This window comes from Ranitomeya variabilis, chromosome 5 (assembly GCF_051348905.1).
Source record: "Ranitomeya variabilis isolate aRanVar5 chromosome 5, aRanVar5.hap1, whole genome shotgun sequence".
Classification (NCBI taxonomy): domain Eukaryota; kingdom Metazoa; phylum Chordata; class Amphibia; order Anura; family Dendrobatidae; genus Ranitomeya; species Ranitomeya variabilis.
In genome coordinates, this window is record NC_135236.1 from 47,353,827 (window position 1) to 47,368,690 (window position 14,864).

At 38.7% G+C, this 14,864-nt stretch overlaps 1 protein-coding gene across 1 annotated transcript in view; it reads left to right on the forward strand.

Moving 5' to 3' along the window:
- Positions 1 to 14,864, forward strand: part of C3 (complement C3) — a 74,899-nt gene that overhangs the window by 34,371 nt on the left and 25,664 nt on the right. The window contains exons 13-24 of the mRNA XM_077261790.1: positions 970 to 1,161; positions 1,355 to 1,516; positions 1,623 to 1,752; positions 4,350 to 4,424; positions 4,969 to 5,169; positions 6,758 to 6,869; positions 7,773 to 7,858; positions 8,538 to 8,677; positions 10,804 to 11,016; positions 12,537 to 12,603; positions 13,231 to 13,317; positions 14,127 to 14,330. Coding sequence (XP_077117905.1) covers positions 970 to 1,161; positions 1,355 to 1,516; positions 1,623 to 1,752; positions 4,350 to 4,424; positions 4,969 to 5,169; positions 6,758 to 6,869; positions 7,773 to 7,858; positions 8,538 to 8,677; positions 10,804 to 11,016; positions 12,537 to 12,603; positions 13,231 to 13,317; positions 14,127 to 14,330 — 1,669 coding nt within the window. The remainder of the gene's footprint in view (positions 1 to 969; positions 1,162 to 1,354; positions 1,517 to 1,622; positions 1,753 to 4,349; positions 4,425 to 4,968; positions 5,170 to 6,757; positions 6,870 to 7,772; positions 7,859 to 8,537; positions 8,678 to 10,803; positions 11,017 to 12,536; positions 12,604 to 13,230; positions 13,318 to 14,126; positions 14,331 to 14,864) is intronic.

Sequence of the window (14,864 nt, forward strand, 5' to 3'; positions counted from 1 at the left end):
AAACATGTTGTACACATGGTAATCATGGATACAACATGCGCCCATTGACGTCTGTGTGGCTGTCCATATGTTCTTGGGCCTGCAAAAAATTTACTTTATTTCAGTTCTTCAATACAAAAAATGAAACTCAGACATTATAGAGTCTTTACAAACAGAGTGATCTATTTCAAGTGTTTATTTCTGTTAATGTTGATGATTATGGCTTACAGCCAATGAAAACTCAAAAGTCATTTTCTCAGTAAATTAGAATGCTTTATAACACCAACTTGAAAAATAATTTTAACATCTGAAATGTTGTCCTACTGAAATGTATGTTCAGTAAATGCACTCAATACTTGGTCGGGGCTCCTTTTGCATCAATTACTGCATCAATGCGGCGTGGCATGGAGGCGATCAGCCTGTGGCACTGCTGAGGGGTTATGGAAGCCCAGATTGCTTTGATAGCAGCCTTCAGCTCGTCTGCATTGTTGGGTCTGGTGTCTCTCATACTGTTGTTTTTAAACCAGGCATTGGTACTTTTGGCAGTGTTTTTATTATGTTATGTTTATCATGTACTGGGATCTAGAGAGAAAAACTAGACCTAGAGGGAAAAATCTAGATCTAGAGAGAAAACTAGATCTAGAGAGAAAACTACTGTAGATCTAGAGAGAAAAACCTCTCTGCAAATTAAAACTCCCCAAAAAATTAAAGCAAACAGGAAAAGTTGCCTTATCCGATCGTTTTATGAGGCATAAATGGAAAAAAGTAGTGGTCTCAGGAAAGAACCTTGAGGGACACCAAAAGAATTGGAGATATTAAAAGTGAGGTTGGTGAGGTGTGAGAAGATCAAGAGAGGGTTAACTTTACGATGGAAAGGAGTAAAGTAGTTTGTATGAGGTATGTATGGCTACTAGAACTAAAGTGTAAGATATGTTGTGTGATCAGATGGATTCAAGTTCAGGTATTATCTACTGTTTTCGTGCTTTTTAGGTCATGAACAAGGGCAGGATACTTAAAGTGGATAAGCAACCTCGGTTGCAGGGTCAGACCTTGGTTACCATGTCTCTCCCCATCACAGAAGAATTTATTCCATCCTTCCGTATAGTTGCATATTACATTGTTGGAACTGAGATTGTCTCAGATTCCATCTGGGTGGACGTAACAGACTCATGCATGGGAACGGTGAGCATCATACCTAAAATATAAAGGTTGTTGACTTTCCACGTGATTTTGTAATCTTCAGTTATTAATAAATAAAGAGAGACAAGAGGTATAAGATAGTTGAAGAGGTTTGTTGATTTTCAAACTGTTCACGGAAGTAATTTTGCTATAGAGAAAATGTTTACTAATATACCTATGTTATACTGTGAAATAGCTGTTGGTGACCGGCAATGCGGAAAGAGACAACAAAGTGCAAAGCCCGGGTTCTTCTATGAAATTGAAACTGCAAGCAGATCACAAGGCCTATGTGGGACTGGTGGCCGTAGACAAAGGTGTCTTTGTGCTGAATAAAAAATATAAGATTTCCCAAAAAAAGGTGAGGAGCCCATGTAACAGTTCATTAAAAACTATAATTATAGAAAATTGTGCAAGTGATGCATTATTAAGGTTAAACATCATCCATGTCTGCCTTGCCTTTCTAGGTGTGGGACTCGGTGGAGAAATCAGACATTGGCTGCTCGCCTGGGAGTGGTGCCAATAGTATGGGGGTGTTTTATGATGCTGGTTTGGCCCTGCAATCAAGTTTCCAGACAACAACCCAACAGAGATCAGGTAATGGCGATCATCTATTGTTGTTATAAAAATAAATGTTTTATAGGAGGAGTCCTCAAGGAGTTGGCATGAAATCAAAATGAGAGTAGAGTATAGGAGTGAGATTGAAAATATCTAGAAGATGAGAGTATGAAGAGGAAATTAGTAGGGTGTGGAGTAGGTCGTGAAGATAAACGGTAAAAATTTCATTAGAAGAGCGAAGAGGCAAGTAGGGAGATGCTTTGAATATGATGATGAGGATCTGGAAAGCGGAAAAAGGCAATGGAAATATCTTGGAGGAAAAAAAATATTATGATGAAATAGAAGGAGAGGCAATAGGGTAACTTCCAATGAAAATGGGTTAGTCCTTTTGTGGTAGTCTTTCACTCTCAAAGATCAAATTGAACTATTTAGATCTTCATATAAAGGTCATAATGGTACTGTAGGATTTACTAATTTAGTTTAACATTAGGTAACATTATTACCTCAGGTCAGAGAGTTATGATTCCCATGCTGTCAGATGACAGCGTGAGTCAGCAGCTGTGACCGGAGGTAAAAAGTTCACCTCAGGTCACAGAGGCATCGGCTGATGAGAGAGTGCTACTCCCATCAGCTTACGCCAGCTACCGCTAATAATGTCCGCGCTATAAATAAATAAATTGTAAAATAAAATTGCATGAGGTCTTTCTATTTTTGATAGCCATATAAAGTATTTTTGTGGATATCATCTGCGCTGCTGAACAAATGGAAATACGGCTGTCTAGATGAAAAGGAATGGTGGTTTTATTCGACACGTTTCGAAGTCTGTATATGACTTCTTCTTCAGGAAATACCACACACATATCAGATATGTGTGTGGTATTTCCTGAGGAAGAAATCACATACAGATTTTGAAACGTGTTGAATAAAACCACCATTCCTTTTCATATATGCGTCCGGATTTCCATTTGGTCAGCAGCGCAGACAATATCCACAAAAATTCTTTATATGGATCCTGATATGGTCAAACCTTGACCCGTGGATCTGCGGCAGCTGATGTTTATATGCCCTATCAAAGGGGCACCAGGTGAGCAGTTTTCTGAATAACAGATTCTGAAATTGTCGGATAAGACCCTAGGTGAGCTTCTTCTCTCCTATAGTTTTTTTGTTTTATTTTTTATAGCCGACATGGCAAAACTGACACTTGTGGGCTACAACCCACAGCTGTAAGTTTTATCATGTCTGGTTATTAAGAATAGAGGGGTCCCCATAAATTTTTTAAATTATTTAAATAAAAAAATTAAAAAAATGGCATGGGCTCCCAACTATATTTGACAACCAGCCAAGTTAAAACAGAAAGCTGGGTACTGGTATACTCAGGCTGGCAAGGGGCCATGAATTTTGGCTCCGCAGCCTTAAAATAGCAGCCCGCAGCTGCCCCCAAAAAGGTACATCTGTTAGATGCGCCAATTCTGGCACTATAAGATGCCTCTCCATAACTACCTCCATAGTCATATTGTCATTAAAAACACCCAGAATAAAGTCCTTTATTTGAAATGAAAACACAGTTTTACAAATTTATTTAAAAAATAACAAATACAGTTATACTCGCCTTGCTGCCATAATAAACAACAAAAATACTCACCTTACGCCCATTCCATTGAAGCCAGCATCAGTGACAAGCGGTAACGCCATTGAGTTACCGCAGGTGACTAAGGCTTTAGTGTCAGCTGGACCGATGAACTGTGGTGAACTCAGTGAGATGACCGCTAGCACCGTGAAAAAAAGTCTCATGGTGCAGTGCTGAGCTCAGTGAGTTTACTGCAGTTCACCATGAGAAATTTCAGTTCACCGTGTGTAGTACTCACATCAACTGACGTCTCTGTGGCCAGATATGTGATATGCTTATCATAGCCGCCAGTGTTTCTCTGCATGACACTGTAGGAAACACCCAATGTTCGGGGTGCCAGACCCGAACAATATCATGGACTTCCTGGAGAAGTCGGTGTTCGGGTCTGTACCCTAACAGTAGGTGTTTGGTCGGACCCTGAACTTAATTGTTCGGATTCGCCCATCACATAAAGGAATAGTGAAGGATGGTAGCTAAGGGGAGCAGAATGGTGCACTGAGCCTTTATTCACACGAAGAACTGAAGGCTGTTCATAAAAAAATCAGTACAATCTACAGTATAATTATTACAGGGGCTACGTCTCCTATATGAATGTCTAATTGGGTCCATTTGACTTTTGGCTGTGACAGACTTCTTTTAAAAAGTTAATACGAAGAGGTTGAGGGCATTTGAGAAGTTCTGATGGTGTGAAAAGATCATAAGAATAAGAAAATTAGGGGTCAAGAGATGTAGAAGTCTTACAGGTAAGAATTTGATGGAGCTAAAAAAGAAGAGGGAAGAATTATTGATATATGAAGAGATAATGAGTAAAGGATGAAAAAGCATTGAAAGAGGGGCTGAAGGGTGAAGGAGGAGCCCTGCTATTGAATACTTTCTAGGTACATTGGAAATTGTCATTTTCAGCTATTTTAGATTTTTATATTAAAGCTAATTACTAATTTCTGCATTAAAAATGCATTAGTTGTCCATAATACGGTACATATTAATCATTTTTTTAAAACTTTTTCAGAGCTACAATGTGAAGTTCGTGCGGCTCGAAGGCGCCGTTCCACGGCACAACTGGTTGAACTAAAGACTACATACGGTAAGAAGAATGGTAACGTGCAATGATTATGTGATGGGGTTAGAAAATTGTTTGTTTTCTTGTAGAATTTCAGCCTTTGATTGGACAAATTCTCTGATCTACTTAAATTAAGTTGCTTAGGCCAAGACACGTACCAAGGTGTCTCTTCTGGGTAGAGAGTACCACAGATGATGAAAAATGGCCTACAACTCATACTTCATGTTTGTCCTTCTGTAACAATGAAGGTTAGAAGGTTGTCCTAGATGGACTATTTCTGCTTTTTTTTTCTTTTTCAAGTTTTATTTTTTTATTTTTGAACGTTATAGGTATTCATTAATTCTTTCAAGTAAAATGTAGTTAATAAAGACAAATAGTTCAAGGCATAAACTTATGTGAGTTCACACCACCATTAACAATAGTAGTAAAATTTTAAAAATGTTGTGCCTGACACAGATCTTAGTTGGCATTTGCTCCATCGCCGTCATTATAAAATGAATCATCTAATCATATTTGTGAATGTGGCTGTAATTTTTTGTGTGGATATCAATAAAAATATATTTTTCAGCCTCTAAGTACAAGGAATCAGCAAGGAAGTGCTGCACTGATGGCATGCAGGAAAATCCAATGGGTGACAACTGCGAAAGACGAGCATTAAACATCTTGGAAGGCAAAGAATGTGTGGACGCTTTCATTGACTGCTGCACATACATCGAGAAGAAGAGAGAGGAGGAGAGGGCTGCAAAAGATGGGGATAATATGGGCAGAAGTAAGAAGCGCTATATGAAAAATTCACAGTAGAATGTAGTCTTTTAATAAAGCTATATGCTCTATAAGGGTATGTTCACAAGTAGCAGAAATTTCTGCAGAAGGAAACTAGATTAGTCTGGCATGACTTGATTGCTTCAAACCCATGCTGGCTCTGGTAAATTACAGTATTCCTATACAAGTACCTACATACATGCTGGTTAATAATTTGGTCAAAGATCTTTCCTGGTATAGAAGTAAGGTTCACTGGCCTGTAATTTCCTGGCTCCAACTTCTTTTCTTTTTTGAAGATAGGGACAATATTTGCCCTTCTGCAATCTTTTGATTCCTCTTCTCCAAGATTTTTCAAAGATTCTGACTAGTGGATCAGCAATTTCCCCTGCTAACTCTTTGACTTTTCTTTTGCTTTTGACATACCCCCAAATCCTTTTTTATTGCTTTTTTAATTGGAGGGGGCTGATGGACAGATCTGGTCACATGTGCCTCCATCAATTGTCATTTTTTACGACAGGAGAGCTATTCAGACTGTGAAAAAATCTGCACTAACAGTCACAGAAGAAGAACCATCGTATATTAATACATGCCACAAATTGATTTTCCCAACAAATCTGTTATAAATAAAATACAAAGAACAAAGTCTTTAACTTGAAAATATATAAAACTGTGACTTAAAGATAACTTCCACATTGATGCAAAAATGCTAAATTTACAGTACAAAAACATTACCATATATTAGAAAGCAGAAATTTTCCAGTTTATTCTAGATAGACATAATGGTCAATAATCATTAACATCTATGATATTTATGTGTATGTTTATGCTGAATTTTTTTCTACTGTTTTTTGAGGGGGCAGAAAAAGTAAAAGAAAACGCGTTAACAATAAAGAAATGTTTTTATTAATTTGTATGGAAAAAATTATGTTTTTAGTCTTTTTTTCTGGTTTTTGAACATCTTTTGAATACATCAGGCTTTCAAAGATGCCAAGCGTTGAAAAGTAGTAAGCCAGCATTCTTCTGGCATATTCTACCAGGAAGACACCCAATACTATACAATAGATGTCAATGGGAAGGCTAAAAGGATGCACAAGAGGGCTCTCCGTCACCTTTTTGAACATTTTGCCAGTGTTTTTTCTTACGCAAGAGCATTTTCTTCATTTTTTAACAGTTTTAAAATATCGGTAAAAAGACACCCATAGAATGCTGAAAAATACACGTGGGAAAAAAAACATCAAAGTATCACTCAGGAAATGACCAAAACATGCTAAATAAAAAGACGGTTCAAAAAAAAATTCAAGCAAAATAGAGCAATTCCAGGAATTGCTTCAGTTTGAAAAATAGATTTTTTTGATGCCTGGAAAAGGAAACGATGTGAACACACCCAAAGACACCTAAGAAACTGATCTAGCAAACACAGTCTTGTAAATGGTGCGTTCAGACACCAAGTTCATAACAACTACCGTAGTTTATCTCAGATACTCGGTGAGACTTAAACCCTTCCTTATTTAAGTCTTATCCAGGTGACGAACTTTGATTTCTACATGAAATAGAACTTAAAATGTCCTATAAGCGTGATGTGTTATATTTTCCAGGTGATGAAGATGAAGAATATCTCCCAGATGCCGATATTGTTTCCAGAACCGAGTTTCCAGAGACGTGGTTCTGGAAGATAGAACTGATGACAGAAAGACCTGATAATAATGGGTAATTCTTCTGTAAATTCCAGTATAGCTTGGTGTCAATGACAGGCATGGAGGATGAGAAAGATTTGAGATGTGCTTCTATCTCGATGGGCCATGTTGCCCGCTAAATGGGCTATCTTTATGGTACATAGGCCCTTGGAAGAAGACATTTTCTTCTATAGCTAGATTCGGAGAGCCTCACTTCTTTGCTCCCTACAACCATTACGCTACACTATTGATGAGTTTTTTGATGCATCCAATAATCCTCCTTGATTTCTGTTTTCGGGAACTCATTTTTACAAAAGGGTACACAAGAGAACCGCCTACTGGCCTTTATCTTGTTAGTAGATGTTATAAATAAAGGTAAAGTGAGAATTTAAAGAGAATCTATCAGCAGGATTTCACACCCCAAACTATTTGTAGCTCTTTCATAGACATGTCCAGTAATAACTTCACAAGGTCAGTCCTTTCCTCCTCTGAGAAATCAGTGATTGAATTATTATGCAAATTAGGCTAAAAGATTTTTAGTATATTGAAAACCTGTGTCACTCCAGCTCTATGCCCAGCATAGTTCTGCCTCCTCCTGCTTGACTGACAGCTCCTTAATTAGAAGTCACACACCATAGAGGTTTTCAATCAAGCTCCATTCCCCGATGCTGGGCAGGAATAGAGCTGGAGTGACAAAGGCCTTATTTCCATATCAATTCAAATGCTGAGTTTTCAACAATGGAGGAGCAGACTGGCAATGTAAAGACATTACTGGACTTGGCTTAGAAAGAGCTACAAGCACATATAAATAGTTTTGGGGGTGAAAGGTGAAACCCTGTTGACAGATTCCTTTTAACCTTTAAGAACATTGGCATAAAAAATTATATACTGGCCATTTGATAATTTCTTTACCACTGATTTTTTTTAATGTCTGTAGAATTTCGACCAAGGTGCTTAACATCTTTTTGAAAGATTCGATCACTACTTGGGAGGTCCTGGCTGTGAGTCTCTCTCAAAACAAAGGTGGGAGGACCTTGTCGTGTTTGTTATTGTTTGTAATGGCCGTGTGATAGCACAAAATGACAGTATATGACTAGTTATACAACTAAGTGATATATTGAGATAGTAAAACTAAATATCTATTTATGCAAATTATTATATCAGGCACTGATCACAAAAATATATTTGGTTGGGAAAACTCACTCCCAATTCTAACCGATTTGATATGTCTCACGCTCATAATATCGGGTAATCAAATACATGAGAAAGTGATGGCCAATAGTAGTCATCACTCATCACATATTGTATCCAGAATTGGATAACCCTGAATTTAATCAATTAATCTTAAGGTCACAAAATATTTAACAACCAGACTTAAGTTGTCTCCAAAGCCTACATCTTGAATTCACTCAGTTGGCTAACACAAAAGGATATCGCACATTATGGGCTGCAAAATAACTTATGTAGCATCCCAGATATACATGTACTAATCTGACTAAGATTGGATCAAAACCAAAATGATTATAAATAAAGTAATAAAATAATACCACCATACCGATAATGAAAACACCACCGTCCTAGGGCTGGGTCATCAATATGTGAGTCCTGATCAAAGTATAGAATAAAGTGTTCCTGAGAGTAAGATTGAGTTTGTACTAATGTACAGTAGACTTCAAGTATCACCAGGTTTTCTGCATTTCAGGTATCTGTATAGCCAAACCTTATGAAATCCAAGTAATGAAGGACTTCTTTATTGACCTGAAGCTCCCATACTCGGTAGTGAGAAATGAGCAGGTGGAAATTCGAGCCATACTCTACAACTATGGCCAGGACAAGATCAAGGTAAGAAATTACTTCTCCGGATGCCATGTCTATACTGTTAGGGGTTGAGTTCCCGTCTCTGCACGGGGGGAATCTTGGGCCATCTCCGCTGCGGTCTCCCATTCTTCTCCTGCCGCAGTGGAGTCTGCTCAGCGGAGACGTCAGTCCCAGCGTCTCGCTCAGTCTGACTCTGTACAGAGAGTTACTGTGGCTTTTCCTGCTTCTGCCATTGAAGTCAGTGCTGGGTAGCGGCGAGCAGATGCTTCTGGGACTAAGTCCTGCTTTTCTCATTCTGAGCATGCCCAGAGTAAGATCTCTCAGTGGAGATCGAGGGTCACATGATCAGACACTGCAGCTAAGGTCCTGTAGGTGCTCATGCTCTGGGGCAGCCTCTCATTGGTCCTTCTTGGAAGGTCCTGTACATGCTGCAACTATTTAAGGCTCGCATGGCAGCACAGCCATGCGCTAGTATTGCTCTTTATTTATGTACTTTGCGCCAGTGTGGTCTTGTATGAGTGTGTTCAGGGACCCGGCTGAAATAAGCCCCTAGAATGCTGGCACCTCCGGCGAGGAGTTTGTATGCTTGTGTATTCAGGGATCTGGCCGAAATAAGCCCCTAGAATGCTGGCACCTCCGGCGAGGAGTTTTGTGTGCTTGCATGACCACTGACTGCTCTTCTTTAGGCAGTTAGCCTGTGCCTCTGTGGAGTCTAACAGGGCGCAGTGCTTTGACTTCACGGCTGCTCTGTGAAGTAACAGAGTTAGCTAACACCGCCATTTATTTCCCGTATTTGCTAGCAGCAGGTTCTCCTGCACGGTGGACCCCGGGCTGTGAACGCATCTATCATAATAAAATCTATATATTCATTAGGTGCATTCCGCTAGCCCTAACATATACCAGCAACGCCTAACTTTTACTAGTCAGCATTACTTATTAGATGATAATGGAGAAAATTCCACTTCCTTTTAACTTGTGATAAAAGAGACGCCCGAAATTCAAATTTGAACTTTCATTTAAATTTGGCCACAAAATTCTATTCACATTACATTTATGAGATGCAAATCCAAAGCGCTATATTATACTTTGGGGTCGTTCCAAATCCTAGAACAAAATGAACATAGGGTTAAATATATAAAAAAAATACTAATTTCATTCCTCACCTGTCATTCCGGGGCAGCTCCAGCCTCTTATTTCCTTCTCCGTGAAACCTGACATCCACTTCCTCCATCTTCACTTTGGGGCTTCTGGAACATAGAAAGTTTCTAAAGTCATGATGAGGCAATTTTCACAACATTCGTCACACAAGGCACTAACTGGGCTTCGGACAATGCACATGGTGACGTCGTATTATTATTTTTTTCTCTACTTTCCCAACCCTCCACAATTTATGAACCATTTTGCTGGATTCACACAAAACAACGCACACAAAAATTGATTCAGTAGAATCTAAATTGTTTGTAATATTCTTTTAAGTTTCAGCTTTGCAACCATACTCCCCCGAAACCCAAAGACTTTGGTTTCCCGGATGCTGCTCGGCGGGTCATGGGAATAACGCCGCCGGATCGCCAGTTGGCATCATTTATGGTCGGAGCTACGACGGTATCTGATCGTCTTTGAATCTCCGACTTTCGTTCTTGATTAATGAGAACATTCTTGGCAAATGCTTTCGCTTTGGTTCGTCTTGCGCCGGTCCAAGAATTTCACCTCTAGCGGCGCAATACGGATGCCCCTGGCCGTCCCTCTTAATCATGGCCCCACTTCCGACAACCAACAAAATAGAAACGGAGTCCTATTTCATTATTCCTAGCTGGAGTATTCAGGTGTGGCTGCCTGCTTCGAACACTCTAATTTTTTCAAAGTAATTTTTGTAATGTTTGTAATATTCCAGGCAAATTTACAAATTCGAGGCAAATGAAATTCACCTGATATTGTTTCCCTCATGTCTACTTCTAATGTGTAATACATTCTCTTTAGATTAAATGTCGTATGGTAACACTTATGACTGGATGCAGATCCATTATGCAGATCCATCTATGTTCCTAGTATTCCGCACACAGTTTATGCTATTACAAAACTTCCATATACACAATCTTTGCATTCTTGTATTCTTTTTCAGATTTTCTTTACTTTTCATGTTTTCATCTTAGGTGCGAGTGGATCTAACGCACAATCCAGAGTTTTGCAGTCTTTCTACGGCCAAAGCAAAATTCCGTCAGACTGTAGAAATTAGATCACAGTCTTCTGTAGCTGTTTCTTTCATTATTGTCCCCTTAAGCTTGGGTTCTCATGACGTAGAGGTGAAGGCTGCAGTGTTTGGACAGTTTGTGTCAGATGGTATCAAAAAGAAGCTGAAAGTTGTGGTAAGTAAGCATGAAGCTGGTGAATACACACTGCATAAAACATGAGGTAAATGTATTGTTAAATGCATTTACTAATTATAATCCACGTAAAATTAATCTATTTTGAGGGGTGGGCGGTTACGAATAACAATGAAATCGATCTTAAAAACATAAAAAGGTCTTGCTAAAAAAATCATTATCATCACCTCCATTCCAAATTATGTTCAATCAAAATTATTTTAGCCTCGTAACTAAAAAGATACCCAAAACAACGGGTATGTAGCCCAATGTACCTCCAAAAAGGAAATATCAGGCTTAAAAAGTAGCTGTCATTATAGTAAAGTTTTTGTATATAACAGGCACTTCACTGTGCTGCTGAACATGGGGGTCTGGGGCCTGAGACCGCCCCCCCCAGTCAGTCAAAATACCACTCTGAAGTCCACAGCTCCTGCATGAGATGCACTCACAGCGCTGTCTGGAGGCTCCATAGTAAGACACCCCTTTAAGATTGAATTTAGGGATCTGTAGACTTACTATTGAGTCTGGATACAGCTCTATTCTTATAGCTAATGCAGGAGCTGTGAACTTTAGATCAGTGGCGGTCTCAGGACCAAGACCCCCACCAATTAGCAACACTTTTATAATAATTTTATGTAAGTACAAAAAATGTTAGGTTTTCAAAAAACTTGGTGTCAAGGATCCCGGGTGAAACTACTGCTGGGAGACTACACGCCGCAGTAAGGGAGCCCAGACCAGAATGGCGGGGAACTCTCCGGGTAGCAAACAGGACCTGAACCATGTGACAGAGGGAGAGCGGCCAGGGACGGAGCCAGGTGCCGGGGTGCAAAGGAGGCGAACGGCGACGGAGAGTAGTCAAACGTGCCGAGGTCAATAACCGGGAGATAAGCGAGGCAGAAGGATAGTCAGGTGGAAGCCGGAGGTTAGAAAGCCGAGAGAATCAAACGGACCAGATCGAGAACGGAGAGCAAACAAACAACACAGTACTGTATGCACACGAAAAACCATGGGGTCAGGCACAAAGACAAAATTAAAGTATAACTGACAGAGAATCCTAGTCCAGCATGGGTATAAATATCCCTCCCAGATCCAAAAGGAGGCAACAACAATTAACCCTGAGAGGGCATGGCATTAACCCTGTCCAAACCATGACACTTGGCTTCAGCTAGAACAACATATGATGTCGTACAATCACCACTCTACTGTGTAGTTCTGTAAAATAGATGTCACCAGAAATAAAATATAATTAGGTGTCAACTCCAAAGAGATGGTGCTGGAAGATAAATCAGTGCATAGTTTATAGGAAGAAAAGTGGAAACCACCAAGGACTAAACTCTGAGGAGCCAAGTGGTCAGAGACATAAAAAGAAAACCAAGAAGTCGTATTGTCCTTGTGGACAATCGAGTGGAGCAAATCCTACTAGTAGATCAGTGTAATTAGTCATTTAAGATATTTTTTATATCTCATTGCATTACTCATCCATTAGGACACAATTTATATATACATGTTATACTGTCTTTCAGCCAGAAGGTGTTCGTTTGACGAAGAATATAAAACAAGTGACACTGGAACCGCAATTGAAAGGAAAAGGTGAATCCAATGTTCCCGGTTATAAGTGATCGAGGAGGCAAAAGGAGTTGAATATTACATGACTGATTTGAATCAGATTACACATTAGGTTTATTTCTTGTCTGTTACCATGAAAAATCATAGGTCACCATCAGAGCTCTAATCATATAATGGTAGAATGTTACTAATAAAAACTATTTGCCATGTCTCTTCACTTTCATATTGTAGCTCTATCTGAAGAATGTCAATTGGCTGCTAGATTGTGCATCTAATTTAGTATTAGGAGAGGTAAAAATCTTAAGAGTAGGAGCATATAATTCTTAGTATTTAGTTGTCTGATGATGGACCTACAAGCTGGAGTTGAGTGAGACCCAAGTCATAGAATCGTAGAATGTCGGAGTTGGAAGGGACCTCCAGGGTCATCGTGTCCAACCCCCTGCTCAATGCAGGAGTCACTAAACCATCTCAGACTGCTCTCTGTACAGTCAACTTTTATTCTTTTATATCTTAAAAGCTACCAATAATACAAACATTCCTTAAGTCATTAAATGATCCTAGTAATGATTTTACAACATGAAATATATGATTTTTTTTTTACTAGGCATGTATACACTACTAGTTATAGTCTGATCTGTGTTCCTTTAATAGATGGTGTTCAGGAAGAACTTGTATCTGCACTGGATGAGGTAAACATTGTACCGAGGACAGATGTTGACACGATCGTGACCATACAAGGTGAGAACATTTGCATTTGATTAACCTTTATGTCTTCACCCTCCTAGACCATGCTATTCCTCCCATGTGCCCTGCTATAATGTATCTAAGCCACAATGATCTGTGGAACCATATAAGATAATATCATTGGATGGGACTCACTTGTCCCCAACAATGCCCCAACAACAGACAAGGTTTGGTCAAACATACACTAGAACATGTACTTATCCGATGGCCACTTATCTACTTCTTTTTTGAAGACAACAAGAAAACATCCTAGTGGCCAAACATCCAAGGACCACCAGCTTCTAACCAACATTAACCATTATATGAAAATTACATCAACTTCTACTCTGAAGTTTTCTATTACTTTGAGATCTATGTTTTGTCTTTAGCCGTACTTGGAAAAAGTCTAGGAGAATATCTTCTAGCCTCCACTTTAAACCTGTTTATTAAACTGAAAACTAGGCGAAGTAGGAGTTGACTTTCTGGCCTTTTATATTCCCATAGTTACATCGGTGGAAAAAAAGACAGAGGTCCATCAAGTTCAACCTTTTTCAATATTAGAAAATAACTTGATTAACCAGTACCAGTAAAAGCTAAAAATGGAGATAACGATACAATAAGTTTTACATCAGTCTATGCAGTTGAGCAGTGGAAAGAAGACAAGTCTCAAGATAGATTGTCTTCGAATATGTAGTGGTTAATTCTATATTTTTTTCTTTTTCCAGGATAATATTACACCTTACCTTTAACATGAGTTAGAATTTTTAGATCAGAATTTTCTTACTACGTCATGTCTAATTTTTCTTTTTCATACATTAATTCAGGAAACTCAATCGCTCAAATAGTGGAGGATGCCATTGATGGCTCTAATCTCAACCCTTTGATTGTTGTTCCACGTGGTTGTGGAGAACAAAACATGATCTCTATGACTCCCAGTGTAATAGCAACCATTTACCTTGATGCCACCAACCAATGGGAGAGAATTGGTATGAACCGTAGAAATGAAGCCTTCAAGAACATCAGGCAGGGTAAGCAATAGAAAAAGTAAAGAAAAAAATTAATGGAAGAACTAGATAATAAATATTAAATATCGTCCATATTTTACCTTATTTTTTTGTGTTGAAATTCTTCTTCATGACATCATATTAAAAGTCTTACATACAAGAGTGGAAATTCAAATTGTAAATGATTTTTTCTAGTCATTACTGAATTCAGAACCAAAAATTCCATGTTTCTCTTGAAACTTAAATTAACAATGTAAAAAAAAAATCTTTCACTAAATTCCAAAGTTAGTAAGATGCCAGAAAATTTTTAAACATACTAGACAATTCAATCTTCGCTTTTGGGTTTTGCCTAGAAATGTTTTTTAATTTTGGTATTTCGAACTTAGATTTGTTACTCAAGGTTTGTGATATTTTACTATATGGACAAAAAATACTAAGACATTGTAATAACAAAGAATAGCTTTCAAAAGTCAATACAGAAACAAACAAAATGGCCGTTTAACCCCTTAATGAGAGACACAGTATATGTGCGGTGCTCTTTATGGGTGAGTGTACAGA